The 23,082-nt window shown below is 37.7% G+C and overlaps 1 protein-coding gene across 5 annotated transcripts in view; it reads left to right on the top strand.

The window, feature by feature from the left end:
* The first annotated feature begins 1,758 nt into the window (after positions 1-1,758).
* IFI44L (interferon induced protein 44 like) overlaps positions 1,759-23,082 on the top strand; it is a 35,811-nt gene continuing 14,487 nt past the window's right edge. For 2 of the 5 annotated variants that reach the window (XR_007126579.1, XR_007126580.1), the window contains exons 1-7: positions 6,930-7,094; positions 9,820-10,307; positions 11,041-11,089; positions 11,845-12,040; positions 12,645-12,797; positions 15,186-15,357; positions 22,925-23,025. Coding sequence is in view for 3 of the 5 variants with exons in the window: in XM_047725524.1 (XP_047581480.1) it covers positions 9,830-10,307; positions 11,041-11,089; positions 11,845-12,040; positions 12,645-12,797; positions 15,186-15,357; positions 22,925-23,025 (1,149 nt within the window). In the remaining 2 variants the exon portion in view is untranslated. Of the gene's footprint in view, positions 2,081-6,902; positions 7,095-9,819; positions 10,308-11,040; positions 11,090-11,844; positions 12,041-12,644; positions 12,798-15,185; positions 15,358-22,924; positions 23,026-23,082 lie in introns of those variants that run through there. The other 3 variants (XM_047725524.1, XM_047725525.1, XM_047725526.1) reach the window with 3 other exon arrangements.

Below are 23,082 nucleotides of genomic sequence, written 5' to 3'. Positions count from 1 at the left end.
CCAGAGAATATTTATACCAAATGAAGACTGTAATTAGAGCTGGTTAGATTTGTCTGATCATAGACCCAGCACACTTAAATCGTGGGTTCATTGTACCCCATTCAGTAACTTGATGTCATCATGTTTTTCTATTTTTGTTTGCTTTTCTTTTCTCTTTTAAAAACAATTTGACTCATAACACATACAGAAAAATATATAAATCACCAGTGTATAGTTCAATGAATTATCACAAATTGAACACAACTATGTAACCACACCCAGATCCAGAATAAGAATATTACTAGCACGCAGAGTACTCTCCTTGTCCCTGCTTCTAACCATGACCCCTGCAAGGGCAGCCATTATTCTGATACCACCACAAGTAGGTTTTGATTATGCTTGAACTTTGGTAAATCTCACAGTATGTATTCTTTTTCCATCTGGCTTCTTTCACTTAACGTTGTGTCTGTGGGATTCATGGATGTAATTTTTTTCTGGAGCGGTACAGAATTCCATTTTGTGCATTTACCCTAATCTACTTGTTCTATTGTTAGTGGGCATTTGAGTAGTTTTCAGTCTGGGAAATTATCAACAGCGCTGCTGGGAACACTCTTGTGCTTGTCCTCTGATGAATATGCTGATTAGAACTGCTGGGTCATAAACTATGCCAACGCTCAGCTTTCACTGATGCTGCAGGCGGGTGGGGCGTGGGCGGGCGGTCAAAGTCGTCATGCCCACTTCTAACTCCGCAACAGAACTGCCATTGTGCCACATTCTAGCTAACACGTGGTTGGTCTTTTTCGTTTTAGGTGAATAGTAGTATCTCAGTGTGCTTTTGTTTTTCATTTTCTTAGTGACCGACGAAGTCGAATTATCTTTGCATCTGCCTACTGGCCGTTCAGGAAGTGTTCATTTTTCAGTCGAAAATCACTGGTATGAGCTGTGGGTATTGAAATATTCTGGTGAAGAGTTCTCTGTTGAATGTAAGAATTGGAAATCTCCTCTCCAAAATTATGGGGTGTATTTTCATTCCCAGATTTGTGTCATTTGATAAGAAATCCTTCACTTGTATAGTTTTCACTTTAAGATGATTTAAAGTGAAATGATTTAAATGTGATTTCAGTGAAATGATTTAAATTGTGATGATTTAAAGTGATTTCACTTTAAGATTTCAGATTTTATGGTTAACAGTTTATGGACATTATTTAAGAATGTTTTGTCTACTCTGAAGTCTGGAAATGTTCTCTTATAATTTTCTTCTAAAAGTATGATTCTTTTACCTTTCATATTCAGATTTGCAATCCATCTGGAAGTTTTTGAGTATGGATCGAAATTAATTTCTTTTCTGTAAGGCTATCTGGTTAAGTCAGGACCATGTATTAAATAAACCACCATTTCTTGATCTGTACTGATATATATATATATATATCAATACCCCTCATCGCGTGACTATGTATGTGTGAGTCTGTCTCTGGACTCTATATCGTGCAATTGGTCAGTTTGTCCTTCTTTCATCAATTACCCATTGTCATGTTTATGATGGTTTTACAATAGTTTTGTAATAGTGAGTCCCCAAGTTTTGCTCTTCTTCTGTTCCAGTTATCTGTTTATTGACTCTTAGTTCCAAATTTATCCTTTGTTGTGGAGTCTCTGAGATGGAAACGGTCCCTTTAAATGTCCCCCCCCCTTGTCTGCTGGCTCTAAGTTCAGTTCTGTCAGTAGAGGGCACTGGAGAGTCGTTGCAAGAGAAGGGTTCTGATTCCTGGTTCTGCAGGTTCTGAAACGTGGGGCTTCTTCAGGGTCCAGCTCCTGCAGCACGCACAGCCATTTCAATGACGGGCCCCTCTGGGGCATGGCGGCCAGAAGCACCACCAGCCCGCCGCGTTCCCCAGGATCCCCTTTGAGCGGTTTTGCAGCCAGGTGACTCCAGTGAGACATCTCTCACTGTGGCTTTCCCTAGCACCCGAGGGGGTGAATTTCTAGCCATTTTCCCTTCTGCACCGCAGACACTTCTTCGCCATTAAGTGAGACAAGGCCATAACCAGGTCTTGCTCATACACCTGCTGGAACATCTTCCTCTGTATCTTATTTCATCCTGAGGGTAAGATCATTCCTGAGATCCTGACATCTGCTCTTTACTATAGTTTTTGTTTTTTTACCTCTAGCTAATCCCTCATCACTACCATATGCTGTTACTGTAAATAGTTCTTTAAATTGAACTTTCTCAGATCCTACTGTGTGGTTTCTTTCTCCTGATTGTATCCAGGCTGATACAATATCTTTATAATAATGTCTTCCAATATGTGAACATGGTATGTTTTTCCGTTAGTTCTATTCTTGTAAGTCACGTGATACATTTATTCCTAAATTTTTCATGTATCTTTTATTTTTTATCTTTTATTTCATCTATTTTATTATTAATTTTCCTGTTGTTCTTACAATAGGAATCTAATAGATTTCTGGCAATTTACCTTTTATCCACTGAGCTTGCTAAATTTACATATGAATGCTTATAGTGTATATAATCTTCCTTATTTTTCACATATAAAGTCATCCTTATGCAAATAACTGGGTTTATTTTTTCCTTTCTAATCCTTATACTTTTTATTCCTGTATCTTAACTTACTGCATGTCTAACTTTCAGTACAATATTGATTAGAGCTGGTAATAAAGCCTTGCTTTTGGAAAAATGGTTCAGTATTACACCATTAAATATGGTGAATGCTATATTTGTTTGCTTATTACCAGACACTCTATTGGATTAAGGAACGTCCATTCTATTCAAAGTTAAGGTTTTTAAAAGTTAAAAAAAACCTTTTTATTTTTAGAGAGGGAGAGAGCACGAGAGAGAATCCTAAGCAGGCTCCACACTCAGTGCAGAGCCTGATGGAGGGGCAGGGTTCACTCAGTCTCCAACCCTGAGATCATGACCCCTGGAGAAATGGAGAGTCCAATGCTCAATCAACTGAGCCACCTGGGTGCCCCTAAGGCTCTTTTTTAATATAATGAGTGGGTGTCAGAGTTTAAGTGTTTATCACTTGAATCAATATTATCATATTATTTTTATTTTTTTGTTTATTAATATGCCAAATTACATTGCTTTTTCAATGTAAAAACACCCTTGTTATGACAATGAACCTGTCATTGTTGTTGGCTGTTCTTCCTGAGACTGAGTTTAAATCCGTTCACTTTCGATCTCTAATACAGAATAGTATGTAATCAATAAATGACAAAGTAAATGTTTAATCATAAGGAAAGGGAATGATTTAACCATAAGGAAAATGTTCATTTTTATTATTTTTATTTTCTCAAAGAGACACTTTTCTTTAAATATGCTCTACCTCCTTTCAGAAAAGTAGATTGTGTCACAATGGCTATTACCAGGCTCCTCTTTAATCTTCGGGACTCCTAAGTCGTCACTCATCTATTTCATTTAATTCATTAAATCAAGCAGCTAGGGTATGGCAAGCAGAGGTGGGGGAAACTACAGAGGAGGAAGGAGAAGGCCAAGAAAGGAAAAATATTGAGAAAGCAGAAATAAAAAAAGAAGGAACTATGAGATGGGAAACCAAGTGGATGGAAGGAAAATGAAATCTTCGAGGCAAGAGAGTACTGGGAAATAAATGACCCCAGGTTTGTACCAGGAAGAGGCTGCAGAAGAAGAACAGGGAGAGTGAAGAAGGAGAGAGAAGGTAGAGCCTCGTTTTGATGTCTCTCAGGTGAGGTATCTCTGGCTCCCTGGTCTTCCTGACTCGCCACACAATGTGGGTGAGGCTCACTGCTTTGAGAGGTGGTTCCCTTATTGAGCTCCAGGATTATCTCAAGTGACAAAAAAATTTTAGCCATTCAGTTTTTGAGGGCTGGAGTGTATGATTTAGGTCTTTACTCCAGGGAGGCCCTGGAATGATTTCAACTACTCATTAATCACACCAACCTCAGACTTGAGAGATGGGAATATCCTCTCTTCATAGTTCTCCATCTTCCATTTCTTTCTCTTTATACAGCCTTTATATACTTCTTAAGAAGATTTGTTTCCTTATAAATAAATAGCATTCTCAAAACTTAATGAAAATATCAATTATTTTTATATTATGTGGTTTTTAAAAAATATATTTTTTAACTGATGAAAGGTATACACGGCAGCTCTTGTACATACTCTAATACCTCAAAAAAGATGGCCATGTTACCTCCTAATCCAGCAAAGATGACATCCGTTCATCCTGTGGTTTTTCTGTGAAGATAGCTTTTTCATTTTCTGTTGCCCAAGGTCTGATAACTAAAAATACTTTAAAAAGAACCAGAAGGGGCGCCTGGGTGACTCAGTGGGTTAAGCCGCTGCCTTCGGCTCAGGTCATGATCTCAGGGTCCTGGGATCGAGTCCCGCATCGGGCTCTCTGCTTGACAGGGAGCCTGCTTCCCTCTCTCTCTCTCTCTCTCCGCCTACCTGCCTCTCTGTCTACTTGTGATCTCTCTCTGTCAAATAAATAATAAATAAAATCTTAAAAAAAAAAAAAAGAACCAGAAGATTATTACGTGTTTCCCTTAAATTCTTTATTGCACCTAATCTTATTCTTAGGTTCATGCAGTGCCTCACCTAATTTCATCCTGGGTTGGTTTTAGGAGGGTAGAATCTATGTTTATATCCCCAGAGTTTAGCACAGAGTGTGGCATATTGGTGCTCAATATTTTTTTATTAAGAGAAGAAAGAATGGATGGATGAATGGATGAATGAATTAATGAGTAAATGCAAAAGGCTAAAAATTAATTGCTTTGATTCTAGTCTTGTCCTTTGTTATAGTCAGAAATCTATCACGGCCTCCCAATGGCCTACCTCCTTGTACAACTCCTTCCCTGGAGTGTGGCAGAGATCTAAAAATGATGGGGTATCACTTCCATAATTCATTTATTGTCTTTAAGAAAGGGATTGTCTTCAGTGGCCTTGAAAAAATTGGACAAGCCCTTAAAAGAAAGGGATGCTTTCTGAAGGCAGAGACTCAAGGCATGGAGGAGACTGACACAGAGAAGATTCTGCTGCTGACTTTGGAGGATTCTGTTGCTGCCATGTTGTATAAGACAAGTGCAAAGGCCATTGTCAAGAAGCTAGGAGCAACCTCCAGGAGCTGAGAGTAGTTTCAGGTTGGCAATCAGCAAAGAAAAGAGGACCTCAGTCTTACCCTTACAAAGAATTAAATTCTGCCAACAACCTGAGCTTTGTATCAGATCCCTTCCCAGAGAAAGATGGGATCACTGTTGGTCAATGCCTTGAGGGAGGCACCCTGAGCAAAAAATTCTTTTGAACCATGTTGGATTTTCTTGATCCTCTGAAACTATGTTGTAATAAATGTGAGTTGTTTTAAAGCCTCTAGATTCATGATATTTGATACAAAGCAGGTAAAAAACTAACTCTTCTTCCTAAGACTTTGAATTTGGATGATGCCATTCTCCTGCTTTTAGAGTCTTCATATTGTCTTCATGATAAAATCCAATTTAAATAAAGACTTTTAAAAACCGAATCACTTCCCTAGGGTCATTACTTGCCAGTTTGATGCTGTCAATCCGTGCCAGCAGGCTAAAATCCTTGGAGGTCCCTGATGACACTGTGTTCTCTCTTGCCTCATGTCTTCCTTGCACTTTGTAGGGGCTCAGGGTGGGTTGCCCTCAAATGTACCACAATGACATACTGATTATTTTGAATTGAGGCTACTTGGGAAATAGTCGGTGCAAAGACACTTAGAACCTTCTCTGACCCCCAGAAAGGAGGAAATAAATCTGTTACATGAAAAGTATCTTCCCTGTACTAAGAAGTAAAAAAGATATCCTTATCACCAAAGAGAGGGAACTTTAAAGCCAAGAAAGCAGTAAAAATAAACCTCAGAGAGAGAGAGAGAGAGAGAGAGAGAGAGAGTGTGTGTGTGTGTGTGTGTGTGTGTACCAATCTATAGCTAGCTCAGCGCAGATTCCACTTAGAATTCCTTACTAATGAAAGTTCCCAACCATCTCTTTTCTTTATCCTGCCGAGTTCTCACAAATTTATGGTTTCTTTGTCTAAATTGTATAAAAACTGCCTGCCTTTGTCATTTCATCAGGTCTCAATTTTATTATTGGGCCTCTATGCACATATCCTAAAGCTTGGTTTTTTCCTTTTGTTGATCCGTCTCTCGGGCCCGTTGAATTCCTAGACCGGCTGGAAAAACCTTGGAGGGCAGAAGAAAATTTCTTCCTGCCCTACAATTCATGCCTTAGTCTAAATTTTAATTTGCTAGCTTTTACTAGTGCCTTAAGACTGGGTGAGTCCGCTGTCATCCTGGTCCCCAGGGGATCTGGTTTTTATCCCTTTTGTAGCGCGTAGGGCACGGATAAAACTGTCTGTGTACCTGACCGCCTCCCTGAGCACATGGCATGCGATGTGAGGGCGGTGTTTTCATCTTACTCAGCACTATCCTTCCCCAGGTTCGAAACCAGTGCTGAATGACTGAATGTGTAAATGGGAAACAAGGCTGTGCACTGCCTTAGGAATGAATTCAGGAAAAGTCTGATCCTCATCCATTTGTTCCCGCGCAGCAAGACTTGGTTTCAAATACCAGCCAGGGCTACCACTCTGCTCATGGAATTAATTTGGGCAAAGTCACCTCATGTCCTTAAGTTTTGTTTGCATACTTTGAGAAATAAAGATACTATGAGTGATTAGTGTATGAGATTGTTTCAAGAAGAAACTAGGAAAATGAATGCAGTGGCACAGTGTCTCGTCCACAGTTCAATGTACAGAATGTTAGCTATTGGTTTTAGGGTAGTTCTTTATTAATTGCCATTTCTTGCAAGCCTCCATGTGGGCTACAGAGGGGACCAAGATCTTTTTCATGTGTTTGGCAGAAATCATTTTTTTTCCTTTTGCCTTTTTGTTTTCTCTGTCTCTTTGTTTCTAGCAAGGAAAAAGAAACTTAAGGACCAGCCGCAAGGGGCCTGCTGACTGCTGCTTTGAGTTTCACTTTCCTTTTTCTCAAACCGGAAGATACAGGTCTCAGCAGAACCTTTCAGTCTCCAAGCTGGGGCTGCTGGATACATGAAACAGAGCAGCTAACGCTACATGTAAGCTCCCTCCAGCTGTTAAAAAACAGGTAAGTGGCTTTTTGCCATCGGGTGTTTTCCAGCTGTGTATAAAGAAAATTGCCCGTTTGCCCTTTTTTTGGAAAAAGAACTTCAGAGGAAAATTGCTGCTAATGATCATAATTTCCTCTTGAATTTGTTTTGTTTTTAGTGAACATTTCAAACACAGGGGACTCCAGAATGTAAGTAAGCTCCAGTGTAATCTCATGCAGTTCTATCAGATTTTTAAAAATGACTTGCTTTATCAAATTAGAATAGTTTTTTACCCCGGAAAAATAAAAGCCTTACAAACAATGTTGAAGTTATCTGTGAATCTCTCCTCCATTCCTTTCGCTTCCCTTCCTTCCCTGAGGGAAATATTTTCCAGACTTTGGGATAAATTATTGTTTTGCTGGTTTTTGGTGCCTTTGATGTATGGACATATGTATCTAAACACAAGCTCTAGTATTCCTTTGTGTTAACAGTTTATTTAAATATCATACTAAGTGTATGATTCTCAATTGCTTTTTTCCACTCAAGATTAATGTTTTGAGCTTTAACAATGTTGATACAAATAGGTCTAGTTTAGTCACTTCAGTGCTCTCTAGTATTTCATTGTGTGAGTATGACAAAATTTGTCTATGCAATCTTCTAATGTCACCCTAAACAATGCTGCTATGAGCGTACTTGCTCCCCAAAGTGATGTGTGTCTCTCAAAATAATGTGAATATTATCTCTATGTCTGGGTCAACTTGGTATTGCTGGACTTTTGTTTGATGTGAAATAATATCTCACTGTTTAATTTACACTTCTTTGTTTGTAGAATGATTGAATACTTTTGTATGTTTACAGCTTGTTTGAATTAGCTCGTCTGTGAATGTCTTCTTCATATACTCTGACTGCTTTTTCATTAGAGACAGATTTTCCACTAGATGTGAGATACACACACACACGCACACACAGAGTAACATTAGTCAGCCATACAAAAGGATGAGATCTTGTCATTTGGGACATGGATAGATCTAGAGGGGATTATGATAAGTGAAATAAGTCAGAAAGAAAAATGCCATCTGATTTCTCTTACCTGTGGAATCTAAAAAACAAAACTAATTAATACACAGTATGGGTTTATTTCTGTGTTCTGCTTTTTCTCTTGGTTTTTCTATCCTGTTATTCCATTTCCTCTCTTGTTTATAATGAATGTGAATCACTGAATATAAAAACATGGAAGCTATGAAGATGTTCTCTTAATCTAGACAAGATCTGTTTTGCATCTGCCATGCTGTTGGGGGCATAAGAAATCTTCATTTATACTAAACCAACCGTAGACGGAAATTACTTAGGAGATGGAGTTGAGTCTGTCCATTTCCAGTCCACCCTTCCTTCTTCCCTGTAGCTCTTCAGAATCCTTGCTCACGGGGGCGCCTGGGTGTCTCAGTCAGTTAAGTGACTGCCTTCACCTCAGCTCATGATTCTGGTGTCCTGGGATCAAGCCCTCTCACCAGGGCCGCAAGTCAACAGGCTCCCTGCTCCGAGAGGGGGCGTGTCTGCTTCTCCCCCGCCCCTTGCTCCTCCTCCTGGCTCCTGTACTCTCTCGGGCTCGCTCACTCTCCCTGTCTCCTATAAACAAAAAACAAACAAACAAACAAACAAAAATCCTCGCCCATGGCCTGAGTGGAGGGTTGCCAAGGCATCCTCTTCGTTGCACTCTATGTCCCTAGCTCTGGGAGTCTAGCAGCCGTTTTGCCCAACATCTCAGCATCTCTGGCACCTCGTCTAAAGCTAACAGATAGTCCTCACGGAAATGCGCTCCCCAGTGCCAGGCTTACCTCTCTGTGTTCACTTCTTTTCCCAATCTTAGCCCTCCAGTGCTTTCAAATATATGTATTTACACAGTTTACACTGTGTTCTCATTTTTCTCATTGAAAGAATTGGCATGATGGCCCATGGTTTATTCCGGTGCTGTAGGACCTTGATGTCTGTTAACTCCTTTCATATGTCAATTCCTTTCTTTGGGAACTGTTTTCTGTAAAAATTCCTTTCTCCTACCTTCTACTTCATGGGTTGGCCCACTATATCCTGTGTGACACCTGTTTTGATAAAAAAAGCTCTATTGGAACACAGTCATACCTGTTTGTTTACACGTTGTCTCCATTTTTGTGTCACATTGGCAAAGTTGAGTAATTACGGCAGAGACCGCATGGCCCACAAAGCCTAAAATATTTACTCTCTGTCATTAAGAAAAAATTTTGCTGATCGCTGTTCTAATTTATTAATTTTACTATGTCCTTTAAGCTTTCATTTGTCTACTGACTTTAAAAAATATAATGATTTTTTATTTCTAAATTATCTATTTTTTTCATAGGTACCTTCTGTTTTGCATTTCTCTTTCTCTCTATGTGTGTATGCGTGCGTATATACATAGATATACGTATACATATATGTATATGTACATATGTATACATATATCTAGTATGTTTACATACATATATCTATGTATATACACATGCATACACATAGAGAGAGGAATGGAAAACAGTAGGCTATATATAGGATATATCCTATATATATATAGATATATATGTATATACACACGCATACACAATTTTTTTTTTTTTGCCTTGTGGTCTAAATAACATATTTTAATTGGGCCAGAGGGAAAAAAAATAACGTGTTGGAGCTAGAAGCAGAAATCTGTGCTTTAAACCATTGTGATAGACTAACTAGCCTCTCAACTTATTATTGTTTTTCTATCAGATACAGAACAATGGCAGTGGTAACCAGATTGACATGGAGTGAGGAGAAGAGTCTGGAGAAGATGCTTGGGAACGTGTCCTTGAGACTTCTTTATAAGTCTAGTGTCCATGAGAGTGACATTCATAGTATGAATGAAAAGTGCACTCATCAGAGACCTACTGTAACAATAATTTACGTTGGTAACATTGTTCTTGGGGTCTTTATGCTTGGGGATCATCCTGAAGTGCATGACAATTTAAAAAGGGCCAATCCCTCCTTCTATTTTTCATTTCCAAAGAATGATGTAACTGCAATGAAAACTGCAGTTTTAGAAACAGAAACAAAAATTAATTCTGAACGACTGGTCTGTTATTCTTCTGGCCAAGAGGTGTTTTCTGTACATCCAGGCGAAAGCAGCTTTTCGATGAATGATTCATTAAGGAGTACTTTATGCATACATTTTCGTTCTGGCAGCAAGTATTCGGAATGTGAAGTTTTTCACGTTGAAGGTATGTTAAATTAGATAATCCTCCATTCTGATTCTAGTATCTCATTGTGTTCATGGGTCATAATTGAGCTGCAAGAACAAGGACAAATGAGAGGAAAGTCAGATTTCATGCCATCAGCTTTCTCGTTCATAAACTTCAAAATGAAACTTAGGGAGTGTGAAGGTTGTGAGGTATTGCTTCGAATGTACAGGCAGCTTTGAGCAAAGCAAGCTGAGAAGTAGGAGTGGAGAATTGGAGAGGGAGAGCCAGCGAGGGCGGGGTTTATGTTGGCGCAATGACGGCTTTGGGCCAGCTGTAAGATCTCTAGGTGTAGGGGCACCTGGGTGGCTCAGTGGTTAAAGCCTCTGCCTTCAGCTCAGGTCATGATCTCAGGGTCCTGGGATCGAGCCCCACATCGGGCTCTCTGCTCACAGCAGGAAGCCTGCCTCCTCCTCCTCTCTCTCTCTGCCTGCCTCTCTGCCTACTCATGATCTGTCTGTCAAATAAAAAAAAAAAAAAAAAAAAAAAAAAAAAAAGATCTCTAGGTGTAGTTAGGTGAGAGTTTCCAGAACCAGTTACTGTGCAGGGAGGTTAATTTTCCCTTCTCTTCGCGTGATGTTGCCAACTCTAGCTCCTAACTGGACAGCCCAGCCCTGGTTTGTGTAAGCAGACTCTCTGCCCCATTCAGAAGGCACACTGGGGCATATTTAGCTGGGCAAGTTAAAAAGCTTATTATGCTGTTTCTTTCCTACAGGAATTGGGGATGATATAAACTACATAAGCAAGATAACAGGAGCCACCAAGTAAGTTAGGTTCTTGGACTATCTGTTACTTATTTTATTTAGGACACGTCTATAAATGGCGTTGGAAATGAACGAGTAAAATAAAGATCATATAACTTGGAGTGATAAAAAATGAGTTATAATGTTATTTTATAATATGTTCAAGGCAATTTATGGCAACAACAGGGACAAAATCATTACCAACTGCAAACCTTTAAAATAATCTACCTGGTGATAGTTTGGCTTTATGTTATACATTGGACTTGCTAGATTCAAAGTCTTCCAGACAGAAAAGTCTAGAGGACTGTATCAGATAATGCCTGTGAAGGCTTTCCCTGGATATAAAGGTTTTGGGGGAGTTTCAGTAAGTTTTAAAAACAAAGTCTTCTTTCCCCAATCTATAGATAAATATCTGCATTGCATATATTTTATTTCTCCTTAATATAATATTATTACTGAAATAATGCTCATCTTCAGGGTTGTTGGAATTTGTTAGATCTGTGTGGTCTAACGCACATAGTTTTTAACAGTGATTTGGTTGCTGGTTAATGTTTCTTTATTTGGTTAATATTTCTTTATTTGGATATAGATAAACACATTGTCTTCAAGCACAAAATGCATTAACTTTAGACCATTTCAAATCATATGATAGATGTTAATGCCAAGATAATAAGTAATGAAAACATACTTGTAAAGGGAAGGGAAGAAGCAGCAGAATTGTACTGTTCCTGTGAAAGTTTGGCTCTTGTCTTTAAGTATTGCGTGTTATTTGACAGGCACAGAAATTCACTTCTAGTCGAACTCAGAACCTACAAGCCCTGTGTAGACTTTGTTTCAGAAATTCGTATTCTGTTGCTGGGTCCAGTTGGGTCTGGAAAGTCTAGTTTTATCAATTCAGTGAAGTCTGTTTTCCAAGGCCGTCTGACTCGCCAAGCCACAGTGGGGTCTGATGTCACCAGCATTACTGAGCAGGTAAGTGATTTAAGGATTTCCTGAGGATTTTGTTTTATTGATTATAATTTTCAGGTTTGTTCATTTCTTCACCATTTTCTCTTAGAACATTAACCTCCTCCTGATCCAAGCAATTAAATGCTAAATCAAATATAAAAAAGGAGCAAAAGTTGATTCAGAATTCCCTCCATTGAGTTGTGTTTCACTGAGAGGCTTTCCATTTTTATGCATGCAAGAAGTAGTAATTCGAAGAATGCTTTTTGGTACTTGTTTAAAAAAAGAATTGCAATTGATAATTTTGGGGGGGAAATAATTTTTTTCATAAAAATGTCCTTTAGCTTAACATGGTAATATAGATTCATAATTGTATTTTAAAATGATTAAAAAATATTTAATTTTTTTCTGTCTAAAATTTTTATTATGTTAAATGTCAATAGCTATAACCTACATAAATAAAATACCTTTGAGATTCTCAATAATTTTTAAGAGTGTCAGGTGATCCTGAGACCAAAATGTTTGAAGACCACAGTGTTAAAATATTAACCACTCTCTGTTCTTCCTATTGTCATGTCTTGAATGCTAGTAGAAGAATGAATTTTTACCTTTGATATACTTTGTTTTATAGTATAGGATATATCCTATTAAAGATGGGAGACATGGCAAATACCTGCCATTTAGGTTGTGTGACTCCATGGGCCTACATGAGAAAGAAGGAGTAGGATTGTGCATGGATGACATACCCTATATCTTAAAAGGTTGCATGCCAGACAGATATCAGGTAAGCACTCTCCAATCTCCAAAACATTTAAAATCAGTTTCATCAATTGTTTTTGTTAAATTTTTACCCCATAAGGCAGTTTCAACTGTCATAATGTATTTTCAACATCAACCAACACTACCTTACTTTAAATGAATAAGTACTCAAATAAGTAAAATAGAGTAACTTATTTTCTAGAGCATTAAGAAAGAAAGCCTGGGGTGCATGGCTGGCTCTGTCCGTAGAACTCGTGACTCTTGAGTCTGGGCCATGAGTTCGAACCACACTGGGTGTGGTGATAACTTAAAAAAAAAAAAAAAAAAAAAAAAAAGAAGGTGATCTCAAAAGAAAAAAAAAAAAAAAGAGAGAGAAAGAACAGAAAAGAAATGCAGCCAAATTACTCATACAGATTCCAGAAAAAGGACAGGAGGAGATTGTGTTTATATCATTCTTTATTGTAAAATAGATAGGAATGTTATATTTTAATCTCATGCACTTTTTTTGATCAATTAGACAAAATCTAGGAACAATTAACCACTTTTTGTTGAAGTGTGCTATTATTATACTGTAAGTACTTAGATTTCACTACTTAAATGCTACCTAATTACCTACGTCCAAAGGTTGGTTCTGCCACTAGTTGGATGTGTACCCATAAGCGAGTTACATACTTGTCTTTGTAAGTCTTACTTTTTTATGTGTGAACTGTAGGTGATCATAATGCCCATTTCATAGGGTGCCTAAGAAGATAAATCAGATCATATACTTTTCATTCTTCAAAGGTCAACCGTTATCATCACTTTTCTTTTAGGCATTGGTATAATACAATCTCTGAACAGTGACTTCTGTTGTGCTTGATTGGAAACCTTAACTATGTACTCATACATTAAAAAAACCCGTGATTAAAAACCTAATTTGTGGGGAGCCTGGGTGGCTCAGTGGGTTAAGCCTGTGCCTTCGGCTCGGGTCATGGACTCAGGGTCCTGGGATCTAGCCCCACATCGGGCTCTCTGCTCAGCGGGGAGCCTGCTTTCTCCCCCTCTCTCTGCCTGCCTCTCTACCTACTTGTGATCTCCCTCTCTCTGTCAAATAAATAAATAAAATCTTAAAAAAAACAAAAAAACAAAAAAAACCCTAATTTGTGCCAGATGCTATGCTGCTTACTGGAAACACAGGGTTGACTAAGAACATAATTTTTATCCTCACAATCTAAGGAGACATAAGATACAGGGAGGTGGAACAGAGCAGAGAAATGGGAGATATTGCGAGCCTATGAAAACCTTCATTTTTTACAACAGAGAGGAATCAATTCAGTACAACATGGAAAAATATGGGAAAAAATAATGAGTGTAGCCCTTTACTATATTTTTATTTATTTATTTTTATATTTCTTATCTATTTATTTATTTTTTTTAAGATTTTATTTATTTATTTGAAAAGGAGGGGGAGCAGCAGGCAGAGGCAGAGGGAGAAGCAGGCTCCCCACTGAGCAGGGAGTTCTATTCGGAGACTCTGGGAGCATGACCTGAGCCCAAGGCAGCCGCTTAACCGACTGAGCCACTTAGGCGCCACCCCTCGCCTCCTCCCCCCGTTTACTGTATTTTTAAATCTATATTCTTAATCCTAGAAAAATTCTTGTTCTGTGGTAAGGGGATACTAACTTAAAATTTGATATTTCTTCTGTTTCATTTTTATTTATTTTTCTTCTGCGAAATTAAGGAAACTATAGTATTTAAAAATGCATTTTCAATGTATTTTTCTCTTTCCTTTTTTTCTCTATCTATTAGTCCATTTAAGTACAGAAAATGTTTAGAGAGGGGCGCCTGGGTGGCTCAGTGGGTTAAGGCTTCTGCCTTCAGCTCAGGTCATGATCCCAGGGTCCTGGGATCGAGCCCCACATTGGGCTCTCTGCTCAGCGGGGACCCTGCTTCCCTTCCTCTGCCTGCCTCTCTGCCCACTTGTGATCTGTCAAATAAATAAATAAAATCTTAAAAAAAAAAAAAGAAAATGTTTAGAGAGAAATCTTAAATGATGTGTAACCAGTTGCAGTGGTAGTTTTCTTTCTTTCTTTCTTTCTTTCTTTCTTTCTTTCTTTCTTTCTTGAGACTGGGATTTGAGATTAGCTTTTTAAACATTGTACTTTCCTGAGATATTTCCATTATGGATAATGTAAAGTGTGTGTAATTCTCATTTTCACCAGTGCAATGATGTGGTTTTTCTATAAGCAAGATATAATATTACACTCATAGTGGAGAGGAAGTATGGAAGGACACTACTAATTAACCTGGGGGAAGAGTGGGTAGAGGGAGGAAAGTTTCAGTTTGGAGGTTAGTGGTAGTCACATTTGAAGCATGAATGTGTCTTAAATAACTCAGCAAAGACTCTCTAAATGTTATCTTGTTTCTATAACAGTTGAACCCCAGTAGACCAATTACACCCAATCATCCTAACTTCATTGCCTCTCCGTCACTGAAGGACAGGATTCACTGTGTGGCTTATGTCCTAGATATCAACTCTATCAATGATCTCTCCTCTAAGATGGTGGCAAAGTTCCAACAAATTCAGAAAGAAGTCTTGAGCTATGGTGAGTCTCATTGTCCTTATCAAAAAACTTCTATTTTGAAATAATTACAGATTCACAGAAGGTTGCGAGGAGAGTTCAGAGAGGTCCTATGGACCTTTCACCCAGTTTCCTGAATCCTGGGTTGGTTGGTGGCAATAGCAGACAGAGGTCATTCATGTTTTTTGTTTTTGTCACATGTGCTTTTCCAGTGGCTTGATAGGGTGGTCACCTCCCCAGGTTATGTGACCTGACCAGGAAGATCAAACGCAGAAAAATGACACTGTTACAATGCAAGCATGTGCCTCTGTATTGTTGAATCACATGTGTAGATTTAAAAGTAGTGAGTGGGTCTCTCTAGCTGCTTTTCAGTCTGTGGCTTTCTCACTGGATCTCAGCGACTGGGTTTGCGTGGGAGCACTTTAAGATTGGGATCTCTGTTCTTCATAGGTCTGTGATTCTCTTGGTCTTAATCCCCACTGATTTTCAAGACCAGACATTTTGGGGCTTATCTTTTTGGTGCCAGCCCCCAGGGTTGGGATGCCTGATGTAAGGCACAGTCTCTTCATCCCTTGAGAAAGAGGTCGTATTTTTTTGAGTCCCACCTGAATTTGGGGTCACTGCATCTGGAGTGGGGTGCTGGGTAAGGCAGTGTCTCTGCCTCTTATACCTTTCTGGATGCAGTTCTTGTTTTCGTGTGTGGAGGTGCTATTCATCTAGTTGTCAGGTCCTTTTCAGAGGAAAATTATCCTATTTGTAGTTGTAAATTAGCTGTGTCTGTAGGTGGAGGTGAGTTCACAGTTTTCTTATGCTGCCATCTTCAATTCCTCCTCTACGGGCATTTTAGAATTGCTTTGTCTATTTTCACAAAAAAAATTTGATTGGATATTGATAGTAATTACATTAAAAACATATAAATTTTGAGATAATTGACATCTTTACTCTGTTGAGTTCTTCCAATCTATGAACATAATATATCTACCCATTTATTTAGATCTTTGATTTCTTTCAACAGTGCTCCACAGTTTTTAACTTTCAAGTCCTTTTCATATTTTACTAGATTTATACCTCGGTGTTTAATTTTAAAAAATGGTATCATATTTGTAATTTTGGTTTCCAGGTGCTTCTTGCTAGTACATAATTTACAATAGAATTTTGTACGCAGATCTTGTCTCTTGTGATCTTGCTGAACTCACTTATTAGTTCTAGGAAAGGTGGGTTTTTTGTTTTTTTTTCCATGCCATTTTAAACTGGGATAATTTTCTCCTTCTTTTTAATCTGCATGCCTTTTATTTCCTTTTCCTGTCATATTGTTCTGGCTAGAAGTTCCAGTACTATGTTGAATAATAGTGATGATACCACATACCCTTGTGGTGTTTCTGATCTTAGGGGGAGAATATTCAGTGTTTCACCATTATGAAGATAGTTATGAGTTTTTATTTAAAAATTTTTTTTTTTACAGTTCTTTGTTAGTTTGAGGAAGTTCTCTATTCTTAGTTCTCTGAGAGTTTTTGTTCATGAATGGATGTTGAATTTTATCAAATAGTTTTTCCCCACAGTTTGACATAATCATGAAATTGATCTTTGTCTTCTTAATATGGAGGATTACATTAATTTTTGAATCTTGAACCAGCCTTGTCTCTTTAGAATAAAACCCGTGTAATCATGATATATAATTCTATTCACATTTGCTGTCTTATTGATAATGTTTTATTAAAAATATTTGTATCTATATTTATGAGGGATATTGGGCTGTAGTTTTTTGTTTTTGTTTTTGTTTTTATTTTTCTAGATGTCAGGTTTTGGTGTCAGAATAACACTGGCTTCATAAAATGAGTTAGGAAATGTTCCTCTTCCATTTTCTTGAAGGGATTATAAAGAATTGGTGTTATTTCTCTTAAAATATTTGTTAGAGTCTTCCAATGAAATCATCTAGTGTGGAGATGTATTTTTCAGGTTTTTTTTTTTAAGATTTTTTATTTATGTATTTGAGAGAGAGAGAATGAGAGAGAGAGCATGAGAGGGAGAAGGTCAGAGGGAGAAGCAGACTCCCTGCTGAACAGTGAGCTGGATACAAGACTTGATCCTGGGACTCCAGGACCACGACCAGAGCCGAAGGTAGTCGATTAACCAACTGATCCAACCAGATGCCCCTTTTCAGGACTTTTAATGACCTGAATTTAATTTATAAATTAAATTTTGGGCATTAAATTTTTTTGTAGCGACAAAAAACTACAGCCCAAAATAGTTAGCAAGCTATTAAAATAATTTGTTTCATATTAGGTGAGTTGGGATAGTTTTGTAATTTTTAGTTCAGTCTTTTCCACCTAAGTTGTCAAATTTATGTGTGTGAAATTGTTCGTATCATCTCCTCATTATTTCTTTTCTGTCTGTGGAGTCTGTAAGGATATCCCCTGTGTCCTTCATCATGTTCGTGATTTATGTCTTTTCTTTTGTTTCTCTGTCACTATTTCTAAAGGTTTGTCAATTCTATTGATCTTTTCAAGGATCTATGTTTTTGTTTCATTGATACTTTAAATTGTTTTCCTGTTTTCAATTTGTTCATTGATTTCTGCTGTTTAATTTCTTTCATCTTCTTGATGTGGATATACTTTGCTTTCTTTTTTCTAAGTTTTTGAGGGGAGGAACTTAGGTTGTTGATTTTGGACTTCTTCTCTTTTCTACTATAAACATTGAATGTTACATGTTTTTCTGTAAACACTTGTTTAGTTATGTACACAATTTTTGATATGTTATATCTTTATTATCTTCCATTTAATGTATCTTTTATTTCCCTTGAAACTTCCTTTAGGACTCATGGATTATTTAGAATGTATTGTTTAGTTTTTAAGTGCATGGAGTTTTTCTCATTACCATTCTGTTATTGACTTACAATTTGATCCATTATGGTCAAAGGTTACACTCTGATTTAAATTCTTTAAATAGGTTTTGAAGTTAAATTATGGCTTAGTCTATAGTATATTTTAGTAAATGCTTCATGGTACTTGAAAATTATGTGTATGTTCTACAAGTGTTGATTAGATAGGTTTTCTTGGTTTTTGGTATGACAAGTGATTCTTGATTATACCTTTAATATTTGGGATATTATACTTTGAGACCCTGGATCTTATTTATTTATTTATTTTTCTTTTTTAAAAAAGATTTTATTTATTTGAGAGAGAGAGAAAGAGAAAGCACAAGTTGGGGGAGGGAGAGGGACAAGCAGACTCCACACCAAGTACAGAGAAAAACTCGGGTCTCCATCTGAAGACCCTGAGTCCATGACCCAAGCCAAAATCAAGAGTCAGATGCTCAACTGAGTTGGCCTCTTCTGACACTGGTAAAGAGGGAGGGGGCACACTATTACTGATGGTTGGGGTGGATGACCGGAATCCCCGAGTAGTATCCATTGATACTATCAAGAGTACAGTACAGGTATCAAAGTCCTGGCTCCCTACCCATTCTTATTCTATGATACTATCCTGGCAGAGTATGGAGGATAGAGAAGGGAAGTGACAGTTCTGTGGATGCGACTGAAGTTCTTTCATGGTGTTTGGCTAGCATAGGATGGCTACTGTGTGAAAGTTTTTTGTCTTGTTAGGTTGCTCCTTTTCTCATGCTTGGCAAGAGACAACAGACTTCCTGCCTTCTCCACCCCCCAGCCCTTTCCCTTTCCTTTTCCCTTCCCCTTTTGTTCCTTTCTTTCCTTTTCCTTTCACCAGTTCCAGTTCGCTTTCCCTAGAGGTGTACTTCTCTAGCTGCCAATATAGGATTTATGAAGTAAAAAGAAAAGCTAGAGAACTCACCACCATATTATGATTGTAATAATGAACTAGCAAAAAGAGAAATTGAGAAAATAGTCTTTTACAATTACATCAAAAAGAATAGAGTATCTAAGAATAAATTTAACCAAGGAAGTGAAAGACCTGCATACTGAAAACTGTAAGACATTAATGCAAGAAATTGAAGAAGACACAAATAAATAGAAAGATATTCAGTACTTAGGGATCAGAAGAATTCACATTAAGGTGCGCCTACTCTCCAAAGCAATGTACAGATTCAATGCTATCCTTATCAAAATTCCAATAACATTTTTTACAGAAATAGAACAAATAATCCTAAAATTTGTATGGAACCACAAAAGACCCCAAATAGCCAAAGTGATCTTGAGAAAGACGAACAAAGCTGGAAGCATCATGCTCCCTGATTTTAAATTCTATTACAAAATCATAGTGATTTTTAAAGTATGGTATCAACATAAAAATGGGCACATAGATCAAGAGAAGAGAATAGAGCGCCCAGAAATAAGTCCACACATTTTGGTCAATTAATTTATGACAAAGGGGCCAATAATACCCAGTGCGGAAAGATAGTCTCTTCAATAAATGGTGTTGAGAAAACTAGACAGCCACATGCAAAAGAATAAAACCCAACCACTGTCTTTCACCAGAAACAAAAATGAACTCAAAATGCATTAAATTCTTGAATGTTAGGCCTGTAATCATAAAAGAAAACATAGGTGGTAAGCTCTTCACAGTAGACCTTGGAGATGATTCACTGAATCTCACATTAAAAGTAAAAGCAACAAAAGCAAAAATAAACAAATGAAACTGCAGCAACCTAAAAAGCTTCTGCACAGCAAAGGAAACCATCAACAAAACAGAAAGGCAGCCTACTGACTAGAAAAAAATATTTGCAGATCATATAACTGATAAGAGATAGGTATCTAAAATATTTAAAGGGGTGCTTGGGTGGCTCAGTCAGTTAAGCGTCTGACTCTTGATTTTGGCTCAGGTCATGATCTCAGGGTCCTGGGATAGAGCTTCACGTTGGGCTCTGCACTCAGCAGGGAGTCTACTCAAGGATTCTCTCTCCCTCCATTCTTTGCCCCTTCCCCATACCTCTTTCTCTCTCTGTAATAAATAAATCTTAAAAAAAATAAAATATGTAAGAATCCATACCATCAAAAACAAAACAAAATGTAAAAGCAATCTAATTAAAAATGGGCAGAAAATGAGTAAACAGCTTTCCAAAGAAAACATACAGAAGGCCATCAGGTACCTGTAAAGATGCTCAACATCATTAATCATCAAGGAAACACATAATAAAACCACAGTGAGGTATCATGTCACACCTGATAGAACAGCTATTATCAAAAGAAGATCAGAAATAACAAGTACTGGTGAAGATGTGGAAAAAAGGGAATGCATGTACACCATTAGTGGGCACATAAATTGGTGTGGCCATTATGAAAATAGTACAGAGGTTCCTTAAAAAATTAAAAATAAAACTACCATACAATATGTGTACTTATCTGAAGAAAATGAAGACACTAACTCAAAAAAATATATGCACTCCCCCACCATGTTCATTGGAGCACTATTTACAATGGCCAAGATATAAGAACAACCTAACTGTCCATCAGTGGATCAATGGATAAAGAAGATGGGGTGTACACACACACACACACACACACACACACACACTCACACACAGGAATATTATTCAGTCACAAAAAAGAATGAAATCTTGCCCTTTGCAACAACCCTGGTGGACCTCAAGGGCATTATGATAAGTGCAGTAAGTCAGACAGAGAAAGATGAACACCAAATGAGCTCTTCTATATGTGAAATGTTTAAAAGAAAAAAAAAAAAAGCTCATAGAGACATAGTAGAGATTAGTGGTTACCAGATGTGGGGAAATGGAGGTGGGAGAAATAGGTGATGGGTGAAGGTGGTCAAAAGGTAAAAAGACTTTTAAAAAAGAGAATTGTTTGGTCATTTATACTCTAGAGCCTCTTCTTTAGTATATCAGCAGAAATACCACTTAACATAGAAAGCTGCACAGTGTAATGTACAGAGGATTGTCTTAGTGATGAAGTAAATCTAGATTTTTTAATAGTCATAACTTGATCTTGTGAAAGTTAACTTCAGGGCACTGAACTTTAGTTTCCTGTGTAATGGGAATAAGTTCTGAATCTAAATACTGTAAGATTGTAATATTTAAATATTATAATCTACATTTTGTAGTAAGTACATTAGATGTACTCAATGTAAGTATATAAACATACACAGATCTATTTCAGTTTACAATGGGCTTAGTGTAACCTGAGAATGCATTTATTTATTTATTTATTTATTTTTAAAGATTTTATTTATTTATTTGACAGAGAGAGACACAGAGAGAGAGAGGGAACACAAGCAGGGGGCAGTGGGAGAGGGAGAAGCAGGCTTCTCGTGGAGCAAGGAGCCCAATGCGGGGCTTGATCCCAGGACCCTGGGCTCATGACCTGAGCCAAAGGCAGACACCCAACTGACTGAGCCACCCAGACACCCCCTAGAAATGTATTTAATGCGCCTAACCTACCAACATTGCAGCTTAGTGTAGCCTGTCTTAAGCATGCTGGGAACACTTACGTTATCCTGTAGCTGGGCAAAATCATGTAATGCAAAGCTATTTTATAATAAAGTGTTGAGTCTCTCATGTCATTTATTGAGTGCTGTACTGAAAATGAGAAAAAGAATGGTTGTAAGTTTATAAGTTGTTTACCCTGTGGTCACGTGCTGACTGAGAGGTACCACACTGTGTATCGCTAGCCCCAGAAAAGGTCAAAATTCCAAACTTGGAAGTACGGTTTATTCCAAATTCATAATGCTTTTGCACCATCGTTAGGTCAAAAAATCTTAAGTTGAACCATCTGAAGTCAGGGACTGTCTGTATAAGCATGTAACAGCTCTAAAACGATGGTGGATTTGGGCTAAGACTGATTTACAAAGTACTGAGGTCTGAAATGTTTTTCTCAAGGACATCTGGCCACACTCCATGCTGGGCAGCATGGCTTTGTTCATCTAACTGGGCTGATTTAGAGCATCTAAGAAAACATTGCATTAATTCTGAAAGAGAAGAATTGCATTTTAGCAGAAGTTGAAAAGAAATTATATGTGTCAATTGAGAACTGCCTTCTACACAAACCAGGTTTTATTTAATTGGCCAACCTTGTTAGTTATTCCTCTGGAACTTGGATAAAAGGAAGAGGGTAAAACAATCACGCAGGAATAGGGATCACAAACACTAGATTTATGTAAGGGGAAAATACTAAAAGCTCTGGTAAAGAAGTCTCTCAGGGGTATCCTTGAATGGCATTTGGAAATTTCGGGTTTATTTTTTCTCCTGGGAAAGCGTTCCTTAGTAAAGCAGAACTTTGATTTGATTAGAAGCCAACTGGGAGAGGACAAGAGGTCCTTAGTAGATTTCCAATCCTCACATGTAACCTTCCTCACTTTCTAGGGTTCTTTTTCAGTCCTCAGTGTCCAGCAACCACTCGCCCCCTCCACCCCCCTGATCACCTTAAAACATATTATTTGGAATAATAGATGATTGCAATGCAGTGTGAATTTAGTTGCATTTAGAAATGATCTCTCTGCTGGAAGAAAAAGATCATTTCTCCTATCAGAAGAACTTCAGGTTTCATACTGACATTTACTAGGGATATTTCATTTTTTTAGGAGAGCTGCTTTCACTCATACTTAATTTCTTTGTTGAAACATTGCTATTTATGATACAAAATAACTGATTTATCTCTTTGATATAGATACAGCCTGTGTACTCTTGCTTACTAAAGCAACTAATTGCGGTGAAATTTTTCAAGGCAATTTTTCAAACATGGATAAACCTATGACTTCCCAGAGCCAGGTAAAAAATATATTTCTAACCAGGCATTATTGTGATGGTGTTATATTGTGTGTATGT

Source organism: Lutra lutra, chromosome 4, assembly GCF_902655055.1.
Source record: "Lutra lutra chromosome 4, mLutLut1.2, whole genome shotgun sequence".
Taxonomy (NCBI): Eukaryota; Metazoa; Chordata; class Mammalia; order Carnivora; family Mustelidae; genus Lutra; species Lutra lutra.
This window is presented reverse-complemented; position numbering and strand designations above follow the sequence as displayed.